General features: G+C 46.5%; 1 protein-coding gene and 1 long non-coding RNA gene across 3 annotated transcripts in view; one reads left to right on the forward strand and one right to left on the reverse strand.

Moving 5' to 3' along the window:
* Nucleotides 1-639: 639 nt before the first annotated feature.
* LOC142865531 (uncharacterized) lies at nucleotides 640-7626 on the reverse strand. The gene is made up of 3 exons (XR_012915736.1): nucleotides 7323-7626; nucleotides 2099-2214; nucleotides 640-1943 (listed from the first exon to the last, which is right to left on the reverse strand). It is a non-coding gene; the product is annotated as an uncharacterized LOC142865531 (long non-coding RNA).
* A 219-nt stretch (nucleotides 7627-7845) lies between these two features.
* Nucleotides 7846-14658, forward strand: part of TSPAN5 (tetraspanin 5) — a 156671-nt gene continuing 149858 nt past the window's right edge. The window contains exon 1 of one of the 2 annotated variants that reach the window (XM_020284572.2): nucleotides 7846-8291. In XM_020284572.2, coding sequence (XP_020140161.1) covers nucleotides 8211-8291 — 81 coding nt within the window. In that variant the 5' untranslated portion in view covers nucleotides 7846-8210. The remainder of the gene's footprint in view (nucleotides 8292-14658) is intronic. The other variant, XM_020284571.2, reaches the window with a different exon arrangement.

Here is a 14658-nt window from a genome sequence, read left to right on the forward strand (position 1 = left end):
GAAGGTAAAAGAAACCTAACAGTGACAGGGAAATTACTGGACATGATTAGCATGCCCAGTGTTAAAGGGGGCAGATTTCATAAGGGGTTGAATTATGCTTAACTCTGCAAAACAATTTGATTTGGTGATGGATGGAAAGGTGGAGTTTGTGGAGAGGGGAATGGCATTTTGAAATTGTTTGGAGGTGGAACTGAGGTAGGAGTGTAAGGGAGCATGCAAGCACTTTTGCATTATAAGAACGGAAACAAAGATTGCTGTGTGGTAGAAAAGGAAGATGCTCCGGGCATATAGGGCAATGAGGTTAGAATCTTGATGTAGCCACAGCCTGGAAATTGAGATGGACGCAGCTTCCGTTCTGACGGAGGATTTCTCTGTACTATTTTTGGGCACTGGCAAATGGAAGATATAATAGATTTAAATTTTTTTCTCTGCAGAATGGGATCAAGCTTATAGAAATATTTATGAATGAACAAAATATACAAATACAGTGACAATAGTTTTCTTTGGGAATGTTGTCATGGGATATTCTTTAAAAATATTTTTTTTTTGACTGAATGGGTCTGTGGAATAAAAATATTTTTTATGTTTTCTAAATGTCATATAATGAGAATATCCTACTTTTTTTTTTTAAGAAACAAGGACTCTACCTTGCCCAAGCTAGTCTTGAACTCTTGGCCTTAAGAGATCCTCCTGCCTCGGCCTCCTGAGTTGCTGGGACTACAGGTTTGAGCCTCTGCACCTGGCTCTCATGAGAAAATCTCACTTTTGAAATCAGAAAAAAAGTTAACATTTTTCTCTGCAAGGTGCAGTTTTAAAAGTTCACATAGTATTGATTAGGATGTTTTGGTCTAAGCCACAGAAAAGGGTTTCAGCTAATTCAATCAGAAAGGAAATTCACTGGAAAGAAATGGGCTAGCCTATGGGACTAGATGGAGGGCAGAAGAATCAGGAGGATCTCGAAGGTCTGAAGGGCAGCTTTAGGCTTGTCCAGGAGCCCCATGAAAGGAACTCTAGGTGGGTTTTGGTCTTTTCCTCACTCTACTCAGTATCAGTAAGGGAGCCTGTAATTGGCTAGACTTGTGTCACGTGCTCACCCCCATCCCGCCCCCGCAAGGTGAGCGCGGGGGGCTAGCCCCATTCATAAAGGTCCAGCTGTTCTACAGCAGATGGAAACTAAGGTGCTAGTACCAAAAGAAGGTGGGATGACAGTATTTTTTTTTTTTAAATCAATGACTGCTTTGTCATATTTTGTGAAAGAATTCATTTTATTGCACAATTAGAATTCATTTTATTGCACAATTTTTAAAAGCAAAACCACTGTATTCTACATATGCTTGTTCAATCATATTTACCAGACAGATACACCCTCTTTTTATGTTCTTCCTGGGGCCTGAAAACTGGTCTTTTTTATGGGTGGGCATGGGGCAAGAGGGCCATGGGGGTGGTATAATCTGGGATCACTGAATTTTTTTTTTAGAGGAATATACCATTTAATTTGCTTACTTTTCAACTAAAGAACAGAAGGTGCAATATTTAATGAACTATAACAAAAATACAGTTTAATTTTATAGCATGGCTAATTAAACAAATATTTTAAGTTGACCTCATTTCATAAAGGAGTTGAGGTGGGGTGACCCTTTGTTTTAATCAAGGTGTTTTAATCACCAAATCTTTGATTTGCAAATTTGAGATACCCACTTCAAAGCAGCTGAAGCCCCAGTGGGATGTGATAAGGACGATTCTATCTGAAAATCTCAAACCTCAAGGACAGGGTCCTCTTGAAGAAACCCAGGAGGAGGAGGCGGTGAGCAGGGTGAAAGCCTTTCAGAGCACAAGATGCAGAACCATTTGCAGCTGCCCTGTTAGAGACCCTGCTGCAGTCAGTCTCTCTGTTTGGGCTTCCTTCCTCTTTCTGCAAGGGGCAGGAGAGTCTGGGCTTCCTCCTGGAAAGGCAGGCCCCACAGTTGTCGTGTAAATGTCGCCTCCATTTCAGCCACACTCAGGGATCCCTTTGCTATTGAATCCCAACTCCACAGAGACAGACTCTCAGGTCGGCCCAGCCTGGATCCACCCTGGCACCCCACAGCCTCGCCCTCACCTGTGAAGTACAAGCGAGAACTGTGGAAACACTGGTGGAGATTCAAGAAGAGAAAATCAATGCAGAGTGGAGGGAGAACTTCAAAAGCAGAGTGTTGAAGCCAGGATACTTGCAGCCTGTGCAACGGAAAACCTCTGTCAGAGTGTGTTAACCAACAAAGCTGTCTCGTCTGACAGGAAGTTGTGAGGTAGGGTGACCTTCCAGGCTGGGTAAGTCAGCCGTGTAACGAAGGCGGGGAGGCCCGGGTTCTTTTCATCTTTCCACTCTGCCATGCTTCGTATGGGCTTTATTATGAGGCTGTAGAGGATCTGGGCATCACAGGCAAACATGACTAAATCCAAAAGCAGATTTGGGCCACATGCCCATTCCTGAATCAAGCATTGGTGAGAGAAATGAGACGGCCAAACTGGCACAGGGGGCCAGACTTACCAAAGGATGTGGGTTTTTTTTTTTTTTTTTCATGTATATATTTATTTTTTGAGAAAGTGTCTTGCTCTGTTGTCCGGAGTAGAGTGTCGTGACGTCAGCCTGGCTCACAGCAACCTCAGACTCCTGGTCCTGGGCTCAAGTGATCCTCCTGCCTCAGCCTCCTGAGTAGCTGGGACTACAGGCATGAACCACCATGGCCTGCTGATGTTTTCTATTTTTAGTAGAGATGGGATCTTCTCTTGCTGAGCCTGGTCTGGAACTCCTGAGCTCAAATGATCCTCCCACCTAGGCCTCCCAGAGGGCTAGGACTATGAGCGTGAGCCACCATGTGCCTGGCCGATGTGTTTGTTTAAATAGGGTGATACTGGATCACCACTACCACGGATCAGAGAGGAAGGTGGCACGGGTGTGTGTGTGTGTGTAGGTAACCACAGGGCTGGCTGCAGAGAAGACAAAAACAGGCTGAGAGGAGCAGAGGGACAGGGCAGAGAAGGGGGCAGGAAGATGGGCGGGAAGAGTAAAACAGAGATGGAGACAGACAAGCTCCTTAAATTTGGTGTCTTAGGTTAAAATGCTGTTGTCAAGCTTGCTGTTCAGCTAGGCAACTACTAGAAGAACACATTCTACCTGTTTTCACTGCCACTTGAAGGGCTGATTAACTTTTCAGTGATTAAACTTATTAACCATTTTCAACCTCTGAATTATAAAGGAGATGGCCTTAGCAGTCCTAGGTAGAAAATTACTCTCCTTTTCTCCTTAAAATAGAGCAGAATTTATTGAGTTGTGAAACGGTTGTGTGGAATAAATATAATGATTACTTAGTTACTTGCTTATGTCTTTATTTATAATTTAATCTTTTAATTATAAAAGCAATATAACCACATTAAAAAAATTGGAAACCAGAAACATAAAAACAAAATCACTCACAACCTCACAACTGTTATTACTTGGCAAAAATTAACTCTTAATTTTTTTCATATAATTGCATACAATTTTGTAGATTGCTTTACTTTTTAAAACAGGTGTATCATACACATACTACAAATTCCAAAAACAAAACAAAAAGTATATTTAAAAATAAAGCTGGTCTCTTTCCCACCAATATCTTTTAGTTCTTTATTTTGCCCCTATTCCATCCTAACCCATTATTACCAGTTTCTTTTATTTTCTTCCATAGATAGCCCATCCATTAACGAGGATGTGTGTGTGTGTGTGTGTATTCTTATGCCAACACACCTTATCTTTTTACAAAATGGCAGCCTACTGTGTACTGTTTAGCAATTTGCTTTTTTTTTTTTAACAGTATTACTTGGAGATAATTCCATATATAGTGCTTTTAAAATTTAACATTATAATGTATTCACACATTGCCACATACTCTTTTATACAGTCATCCTTAATAGCTATACAAAGTTTGAGCAAATGATTCATTCATTCCTTTAATAAATATTTATCAAGTATCTGCTACATCTGCAGGGCACTCAGGATTGTAAGATTGAGAAGAGAGAGGCCACACCCTGAGGGGTCACAGCAGAGCAGGGGAGACCGGCAGGTAAGTAATTACAGGGAGTCTCTACGTGCCAGAATGGAAGAACACAGCAAGTTGAGGGAACAGAGAAGGAGCCTCCAAGATGCTGAACAAAAGTGGGGAAGGATAAGTAAGAGGGGTCAGCTCATAGACAAGGGAGCGACAAGGAGAGCATTCCAGGTGGAGACCGGAAATGACATGGGCAAAGGCTCAGAAATGGTAAGGAACATTGTGGTCCAGGTGCCTGCGAGGAGTTGGTATTGCCTTACTCTTTGATCTTTAATTTGTGGCCAACTCTTTAATACAAATAATGCTATGATATGTAACTTGCAGTATATAATATTTTCCATATTTTGGAGTATTTTTTTGGGTAGATTCCCAGAAGTGCAACTGCTGAGTCAAAATGTAGGAGCACTCTGATCTGCTCTAGACAGCCAAAATGCTTTTCAAAAAGACATACCATTTCATAAGGATACCAGCAATGTAGGTGCTAAGCAGTGCTCAGTATCTTTGTATCTTTATCATTAATTTATTTTTTCATTTTAATTTTTTTTGAGACAAGGTCTTGCTCTGTTGCTCAGGATAGAGTGCAGTGGTGTCATCATAGCTCATTGCAACCTCAAACTCCTGGGCTCAAGTGATTGTCCTGCCTCAGCCTCTTGAGTAGCTGGGACTACAGGTGCGTGTCACCACCGGGTAATTTTTCTTTTTGTAGAGATGGGGTCTCACAATGCTGTTCAGGCTGGTCTGGAACTCTTGGCCTCAAGTGATCCTCCCACCTCCACCTCCCAAAGTGCTAGGATTACAGGTATGAGCCATTGTACCTGGCTTGTTAATTTGTTTTAATGGATATTTGATTATGGAAAGGTTAATTTCCCCATAGATTTGTTACTATTTTGATTTCTTCTTATGTGGTTTGTTTTCTGTTTATATTCAATCATTGAGATGCTACACTTTACTTTAGCTATATAAGCTCTACTTATCATACAGATATTCAGACTTATATTTTTCATGTTTGCTGCCAATATTGTCTTTTCTAGTTTAAGTTATATTTAAAAAGTTTGACACATAGAAGTTTTTAGGATATTACCCAGTTATATCCATTGATTACTTTATTTCTATTGCTTCCAAGTTGAGAAATACTTCTATCCAGAGGTTTAGCAAATATTCTATTTTCTTCTGGTTTGCTTTTAAAAATAAATTTACCTAATTAATCCTCCTAGAACTTATTGTGGACATATGAAATGAGATGAGAATTCAACTAGTTTTTCCCCCCTCTTTAAATTACTGAGTTAATCTGAACTTTCCCTTTTCCATTGATTTTTAAGACTTTTTTTTAGAGCAGTTTTAGGTTCACAGCAAAGTTGAGAGAAAGACTACATACCGTAGGATTCCTTATATATGACATTCTGGAAAAGGCAAAACTATAGCGACAGTAAAACATCAGTGGTTGCCAGGGGTTCGTGGGAGGAAGGAATGACTTAGGTGGTGGGTGCACAGAGGATTTGGGGGCAGTAGTGAAATGACACTGTATGGTACTATAATGGTGGATACATGTCATACATTTATCCAGCCCCCTACAGTGTACAAGACCAAGAGTGAACCCTAATGTAAACAATGAACTTTTGGTTATAAATAATGACGTGTCCCCAAGTGTTCACCAATTATAGCAATTGTACCACTTTGGTTGGGAGTGCTGATGACGGGGAGGCTCTTCATGTGTTGGGGCAGGGGCATATGGGATATCTCTGTCAATTTTTAGTTCAAAGATAAAATCACATTTAGAGATTAGCTCTGTCATCAGTCGAATCTCATTTCTAGTCCTTTTCTGAAATGTGTCACATCAGCTTAAGACAGACCTTTTTCTGACTTATCCAGTATTCCTGCAGCAACTGTTCTATTTATATATAGAATGACAACATAGCTCCAACAGGCTTCGGTGAGGCTTGTCAGGGCTTTCCTGTTTACAGGGAAATCTGCTGTTGAAAGACCTTCCTTTTGACGCCTACCAGACTGGTCTGTGTTTTGGGTGGGCGGCAGGCCCTTTGAGGGAAAGAGGATTATTTCATCCAAAGGGCTGAAGTCACGGTTAGCTAGTGTCATAGCTTCTGTGGTACTGAATTAGCAGGATCTCCTGGCCCTCACACCTTTGTGAGTACCCTGGCTCATATCGGTGACCTCAATATAGCCTCAGTTCCCCCAAAGGCCAGGCCTATCTCAAAGTGTGGCTTATAGCAGGAAAGAGTAACTTCTTGCCCCGCCAAAGCTTGCCTGTAGGTTGTCAACTTGCTAGCCAGTTTTGTTTTGTTTTGTTTTTTTGAGACAGAGTCTCACTCAGTTGCCCAGGCTAGAGTGAGTGCCGTGCTGTGCCGTAAGCCTAGCTCGCAGCAACCTCCAACTCCTGGGCTCAAGCGATCCTCCTGCCTCAGCCTCCCAAGTAGCTGGGTCTACAGGCATGCGCCACCATGCTCGGCTAATTTTTTCTATATATTTTTAGTTGGCCAATTAATTTATTTCTATTTTTAGTAGAGATGGGGTCTCACACTTGCTCAGCCTGGTTTCCAACTCCTGACCTCGAGCGATCCTCCCGCCTCGGCCTCCCAGAGTGCTGGGATTACAGGCGTGAGCCACCGCGCCCGGCCTGGAAGCTTGAAGAATTTAAGTAACGGAGGTCAGACGGTTAGCAGGAGAGGAGCTAGAATTCCTACCCTGGCCTTCCAGACGTAAAAATCCCTGGTCTTGACCCAAGTCACTTCTGCTGTCGGCCTCCCTGAATCGGCCTTATGAAAACGTGTTGATTTCTGTGCCCAGTACCGGGTTGCACACCTGGAACATTTTTTGGATCTTATCTCTCTAGCTTTTTGAAGCCGTAAAAATTCTCCTAGACGTTTACACACGGTTCTGAGCGGTCCTTCCTCCTTCCATACACACTGGTACCGCCTTTGCCAGCACCTGTGACGGTGCTCCAGGAGGAGGGCGGTACGCAACTACGGGCACACCTGCTCAGGTAGGGCTCTAGAACAATTTCCAGCCGCGCTCTGTCCCGCCCCAGAGGTGGAAAGCTTAGTGGCTCCTGGTCTACAGACCCGATCGGGATTTCCCAGAAGACCGCCCCAAGAAGCAGTGAAGTCCCTTAGGCGCTATTCCGTCGCGGGCGGGGCAGCGTGTGTTGTCCGGGTTTGTGTCGTTGCCACAGACCCTCGGGCGAGGACCGCATCCTTTGGGCCATCTCTCCCTCCTCGCCCCCACTTCTAGGATGAGACTTACTTTTCCGGCAGATGGGGAGGTTGGGTTAGAGTCGCAGAGGGATTCGCGTGTCCTCCCGTGCCATTTCCTGTGGCTCTTTTCTCCCCTTCCCAACACCTCAACTACCTGCTTTGGCACTGGGCGCAGTCAGTCCACGGCCCCCGCGCTCCCCGCTCGGCGACACAGCGTCTCCTCCGGCCGCGGAGCGGGGGCGCGAGCGCGGCGGCCGGAAGGCGGCTTTGTCGCGGGGCGCGCGGCTCGGAGGTCCCACTCACCCAGCCCTCCGCCGAGGAGCGACCCTCTCGCCCGCGGCTCGACAAGCCGGGCCGCTGTGCGGCGCCCTTCCTTCCCCTGCCGCGCGGGGGTCGGGGCGCGGGGCGCGGGGCCGGGGGCGAGGGGCGGGACCGAGGAGCCGGCGGAGGGAGGCGGCGGCTACGTGCAGCCGGGCCGCCCGGGAGCGCCGGCCGTGCGCGCGCAGCCTGGCCGGGCGGGGGCGGGCGGGGCGCGGGGGCGGCGCGGCGGGCGGGGCGGGGCGTGCGGGGGGCGCGCAGGGGCGGCGCGCGGCGGGCGGGCGAGGGAGGGAGCGGGCGAGCGGCGTCTCCGCCAGCGTCTGCCGCGGCCGCGCTCCCGGAGCCGGGGACGGACAGACGGGCCGACGGACCGCCGGGCGCTCGCACGCGGGCGCTCGCTCTGTGCTCGGGCCGGCCCGCGAGGCTCGGGCGCGCAGTGCGCCGCGTCCCCGCTCGCGGCCACCCGGCTGCGGCGGCCTCGGCGCGAGGGGCTGGAGGCGCGGGACCGCTCTCCGCCGGTCGGTCCCCGCGCCCCGCGCCTCCTGGGCTGCTCCGAGCTCCGGTGCGTCGGGGCTCCGAACTCGGGCCGCCGGGGCAAGTGCCTTCATGAACCCAGAGGATGTCCGGGAAGCACTACAAGGGTCCTGAAGTCAGTTGTTGCATCAAATACTTCATCTTCGGCTTCAATGTCATATTCTGGGTAAGTTGGAACGCTCCCGGGATCCGACTGCCGTGCCGGGCGGCCCCGTCCCCGCGTCCCCTCGCCCGCCGCCTGCACTTGGCGCCTCGGCGCTCGCGGAGCGGGGCAGGGGCGTCCGCCTTCCGCTGCCTGCCCGCGCCCTGGGGAGAGCGGCATTCTCCCTCTCTAGGAGTGGGACGAGGTGAAAGGAAAACCCGGGCCGGCTAGGGGCAGCCGGGCCTGGGGTGGCTTCTTTAGGGACGGACAGCGGGGTGCGGATAAAGGAAGGGCTCGGCGTTGGAGACGCGGGCAGCCGCGGGAAGGGTCTGCCCCGCGGGACGCGGACGTGGGCAGAGCGCGGTGTCACCCCGGGGAGGCTGACCGGCGGCGCCGACCGAGGTTCGCCTTGTGGCAGGGACCGGTGGGGCGCGGGCTCGGCGCCGCGCGGCGCGGCTGGTCTGCGCGGGGCTCGGCGCGTCTCCCCTTGCGGCAGCCCGGGCTTTGTGTGGATGCGGATGCGCGGCGGCCGCGATGGGCACGTCAGTAACGCTGCCCGCACGCCCGCCCGCTGGGCAGCGCTCCTCTGCACCGTGCGCCGGCCAGTGGGCGCGCGGGTGGAAGGATTTATTTCTATATATATCGCTGGCAGGATAATAGCAAGCCACCATCAGCATATGTGTTCGTGCCTCACGTCCTCCGTTTTTAAGGAGTGATACGGAGCGGGCCGTTTGGGGAAACCTGGAGAAATGCGAAGGAGAAGGTGTGCAGGGCATGCTTCCTTGGGGAGCCGGGAGCACATGCTTGGACACGAGATGCAGACCTGCCCTGCTCGCACCCCGGTGCGGGGCACCTATTGTGATTAGGCTGGGACGCCTACTCTTTTGTTTTGATCCTTTTCTGTGATCTCGCCGATGTACACAGCAGCCAGACAAAGAGTTCTCCAGGACAAGGGAGAACGTTGGTTCGAAGACCACGTTGTTTTCCCTGCCTTTCTCATCCCATCCTCTTCCTCTCTGGTCACCCCCCCCCCATCCTCGTGGAAAGTAAAGATGGTGGCCGCCTGGGGGGGTCCCCAGGTTGCTGTTGCATGTGAGGTAAACAGTGATCGAGCGGCGGGTCGATAATAACCCACAGTAGTCTGGACACAGGGTGTATTTATTTGGAGTCCCCTTTAATGTTGGCCATTTGCCCTGAGTAGATTCATCTGTGAGAACAGTTATCAATACAGCTGTTCACATTCTTTTATCTGTACCACACTTTACCAGCTGATTTTCTTTTCTGTTTTCTATGAGAGTGTCTTGCATTGGTCGTGCATATTTTGTGAAAGGAGATGGAAGGGATTGGAGCCCACTGTCCGTGTCAGCGCGTCACCAGTCCCCAGAGCCCTGAGGATAACGCGAGGGGCAGCGAATAGGTGTCGTACCCAGTCCCTCACTGGCAGCTTTTCGCCAGTGTTGTCCATGATCCCTGATGGCAGTCCTCCCCCACCCCCAGCAGTCAAAAGCTGCTACAACTGTAGGAAGAAGAAATTATTTTCTTTCTCCCCACTCCCTAAATCTGGAAATGTTTAAAAGTGGTGGTGGGTAGTCACGTTTCTGAATGAGACGCTGTGATGTTACTGGAACTTGAAACTCTGTGACTTTGAGAGGCAGGGACTACGGAATCGGGACTGGCCCTCCTTGGGGTAGTGAGTCCAGGCCTCTTGATTCTACGCCAACACTTCCAAAAGTTGCACGTTTCAGCAGCTACAAGCGGCAACAAAAAGAATCCAGGGGCTTTCTCTGCAGTTTCACAGCAGAGGGTGGAAGGGAAGTACAGTGATTCGGGCCTGCTTCTGTGACCGGTCCGTGTAATTTTGTAGAGTGCGTGAGGCAAATTTAGCCTTATTTGTGGAATAGGTTGCAGCAGAACCCCTGGAATTGTGGAGAGCTTCAAAGAATTGCAGAACGCTTGCATAGACAGTTCCAGAATAGAGCCACAGCTTGTCTGATTCTGAAGGTCTTCAGAGAGGTGGGGAGGAGAGGGTACAGGAAGCCTGCCAGGAGACCTGGGCTGTGGAACTAAACCCGCTCTCCCAGGCAGAATTGTTAAGTGGGGGCCTTGGATCTGAGGGCCTTTCATTGACCCTGCTTCCTGCATACCTTCCTGCTGCTTTCTGTGCCCCAAACCTTTCTCTTAGTTATCCCTTTATACCTTTCCTATCTGCTCTGCTCCAAATCTCCCCATATCTAAATTTCCCAGTTTATTTGGATTTATTAGTACCATGGTCTGTAGTGATGATCAGCAGGAAAACCAGCATGTTATTTGATTAAAATAATTCGGACTAAAATGTTAGTGACTGAAGAACTGGAGTCAATAATTTCTCAGCCTGCTTCTGAAAAGTTGCATACCTCTGCTCTCTACAGAGTCACTAACCTGTCTGTGATTGCCAAAAATAGCAGATTTGGTGTTACTTCTATACAATTATGAAAAAGAGATTGCTAACAGAGAGCATGGTTTCCTAATCTTTCATTTTCACACTGAAACACTAGAATAAATTGGAAATACATTGAAAACATTTAGAGATATTGCTTTGGTAAAATAAAATTGAACATTATGGTAGCACCAGTTCTAAGAGTTTGGTTCTTTTATACTAATCAGCAGTTTGACTGTCAGTTAACTCTCTGGGCCTCAGTTTCTCAGCTGTTAAAATGAAGGAGTTGGAGAAGTTGTAAGGTTCTTTCAAGTTCGTGCACAGAGTCTATCAAGTTACAATACACTGGGGAGGAAAAAGAGAAGAGATAGGCACTAATATGTAATGGAAATAGCATATACTAGGACACTTGTTACATTATAGACATACTCTCTTATTCAGACTTGTCTGACACTTTTATTACTTTCATTTCTTCTTCAAAGATCCTTTCATTAAGCAAAAAATCTTTCACTAATTTCTCCTTGGCTTATTCAGTTATTGGTATAGCATGCATACTTCCCCATCCCCCCGTGGATCTCAAATGTAGTCCTGTGAGTCATTAAATATATTTTTATTATTAGAATTACAGCTTCATGTATAAAATCTGAATCCTTTTATATAACAATTGTAATGAGATCCTGAGTAACAAAGTCAACATCTTGTACAGATTCCTTTCTCATTAGTTAGTGCAGGGTGGGGGGGAAAAACTTGTTTTCTCTATTATACATTGGAACAACTCAAGACAGAAGGGAATTGATTTTATCAAGGGTGTCAGCATTCTAGGACATTTCTCAGAAAACTCTGAGACTGTTTTGGGGTAGGGATAGGGAGGAGAAAAAAGGGGTTTTGTCTGAAAGTCATTCCTTTTGAGTACTGAACCCCTACATCCTATCACCCACCATTAATAGATGTTTTGCTCTGGATGCTTTTGGATTCTGGATCTCCTACTGAACTGTTTCCGGCAAGAAAATTGATCTCAATGTTCTGGTTATTTATTGCTCTGTAACAACGCTAAAACGTAGTTGTTTAAAACAAAACTGTGTTATTATAGCTCACAGTTCTGTGATTTGGCCAGGCTTTTCTGGGCGGTTCTCACTGGGGGCCTCATGCAGTTACAGTGAGACTTGGCTGGAACTGGAGTTACCTGCAGGCTCTTTGGGGTAGGATGACAGGCAATTGATGCTCCCAGAGATCAGCCAGAGGTGCCACCTACACGTGGCTTCTTCCTGTTTCTAAGGCTGGAAGAAGAAACTTCCAGCCAGTTGAGGCTATACCTGGAACTGGCAGTGTCACTTGTATCTGTTCCATTGGTTAAAGTGCTCATGAAGTCTGCTCAGTGTCAAGGGGGTGAAGAAATAGATTCTACCTTTTGATTGTGTTGTGACCAGCTTTGGAAAATACAATCTGGTGTATTAAGGGACTGAGTCATAATTTGTTTATAAAGACAGCATTATCTAATGGAGTTGTAGTTTCAAGGATTCAGTGGGATAATGTATTACCTAGCACAGTGTCTCAATATTTAACAAATGGTGAATATCATTACTGTTATTGTCTCCAGATTTCACACTAGTTCCATCTAGGGCTATAGGACTCCTAGAATGTCTTGGTCTGGTACTTGGGCATCATTACTACTAGGTGATGATAATACCTTTAAGCTATGCCAAGAAGAAGAGGCAAATGGATTTGATAGATTTTAAAAAAAACAAACAAACCCTTTAAAACTCATGTATCAATGGAAGCCTTGAATGATTTGGGAGAACCAAGTCATTTTTCTGTTCTCTCTGCTGTACAAGGATTAGTTCAGCCTTGCATACTTGAGGCCAAATTTCTCTTCTGATATGCTTTCAGATATTACGTTGTGTCTTTAAGCGGAGGTTTATCCAGTGTTGAATGCAGAATCTTGCATCTAATTTGCTTCCATAGGGCTTAAATTCAGAGACGAGGGAGATTTAGGGAACCTTGGGGGGGGGGGCATCAAGTAGGAAGCCTTCTCTTATGATTCACCATAAATTGCAAGATGTTCTGGAATGATGATACATCAGCAGTTTATAAGTCATAATTTTTGTTTTAATTTGCTAGACATCTGTTAGCTTCGATGGCAACCATATGGGAGTCTAAATTGCCTTTTGAATTACAGGGAGATGGTAGGAAGAAAGCTAAATATGGTGATGAAAGTGTCATATGGGAAAAGTGTAAAAGGTGCACAGACCTCAGTGGGGAGCAGTTGAGCACTGACTTGCTTGGTCTGGCCCCTCCCTCTGTTGGGCAGTGGGGAGGCGCAGAAACATTCTCTCTTGATGATGTGCTCGGAAGATTGAAACGAAGCCAAGGGTAAAAGTTGGAAAATCAGCTAACATTTCGCCCACCATAAAATTGCCAAGGTGAGCTCATTTAGATGGATCACTCTGTCTTAACATCCACTGTAATAGGTAGTCAGTCCCTGGCAAAAGGTAAAAGCCATCTATATTTTTAACAGAGCTTTATAATTATGGTATCTTTCTTGTAAGCATCTCAAAGCATCTTCTAAGCATATTATAATATTGTTGCAACATATGAAGAAATTGGAGTACAGAGATGTGGAGAAACTTTTTTTTTTTCCATTTTTGTTTTTGAGGCAGAGTCTTGCTCTGTTGCCCAGGCTAGAGTGCCGTGGCGTCAGCCTGGCTCACAGCAACCTCAAACTCCTGGGCTCAAGCGATCCTCCTGTCTCAGCCTCCCAAGTAGCTGGGACTACAGGCGCATGCTACCATGGCTGGCTAATTTTTCTATTTTTCGTAGACACCGGGTCTCACTGTGTTACTCAGGCTGGTCTTGGACTCTTGGCCTCAAGCGATGATCCTCCTGCCTTGGCCTCCCAAAATGCTGGGATTATAGGTGTAAGCCAGCCTGCTCCTCCATGGAGAAACTTTTGAGGTGTTAAAGAGCATGTCAGGGTTCACTTTTGGAGTGTTAAGTATCTTCCATAACTGTTGCCCTAGCATTTTGGTTTGAAACTTATTTTAGAAGATGCTTGTTATTCTAAAAGAAAACATCAAGTAAGCCATTTACATCTGTTCATAATTGAAAAGTGATAAAGTTTTTGCATATGCCACAATTAACACCACCCACAAGCATAAAAAAGTTAGGATGAAAATATTCTTAAAGAATATGATAGAATAATAAACTATTATATAGTCTAATGAAAATTGGGATATTAAGACAGCATTCTTGAATCACATGTTTTTCTATGTGTAACAGTGATGACTGCCTTAAAATTACTGACTTCAGACTTACACATCATCAGGCTCCATTGGATCATAAGGACCTTAAGGGTGGAGCTGTTAGTCGTTTTCATAAGCCAGTGTCTTGCACATTGCCTGAAATACAGTAGGTATTTAATAAATGTTTGTTGAATGAAGGAATTACAAAATCACTGGAAAGTACATAGGAATCATCTCCTCTAACCTCCTCTGTAACATCTTGCCAGCCCTTCCAAAGATGAATCTGTTTTTGGACCACTTTAATCATTGGAGAGTTTCATCTGTCCTCAAACTAAATGTGATCTGCTCCCTGTAACTTCCATTTTCCTATATATTGTAGTTGATTTTTTTTTTTTTTTTTTTTTTTTTTTTTTTTTTGAGACAGAGTCTCACTTTGTTGCCCAGGCTAGAGTGAGTGCCGTGGCGTCAGCCTAGCTCACAGCAACCTCAAACTCCTGGGCTCGAGTGATCCTTCTGCCTCAGCCTCCCGAGTAGCTGGGACTACAGGCATGCGCCACCATGCCCGGCTAATTTTTTATATATATATCAGTTGGCCAATTAATTTCTTTCTATTTATAGTAGAGACGGGGTCTCGCTCTTGCTCAGGCTGGTTTTGAACTCCTGACCTCGAGCAATCCGCCCGCCTCGGCCTCCCAAGAGCTAGGATTACAGGCGTGAGCCACAGCGCCCGGCTGTA

Source organism: Microcebus murinus, chromosome 29 (assembly GCF_040939455.1).
Source record: "Microcebus murinus isolate Inina chromosome 29, M.murinus_Inina_mat1.0, whole genome shotgun sequence".
Taxonomy (NCBI): Eukaryota; Metazoa; Chordata; class Mammalia; order Primates; family Cheirogaleidae; genus Microcebus; species Microcebus murinus.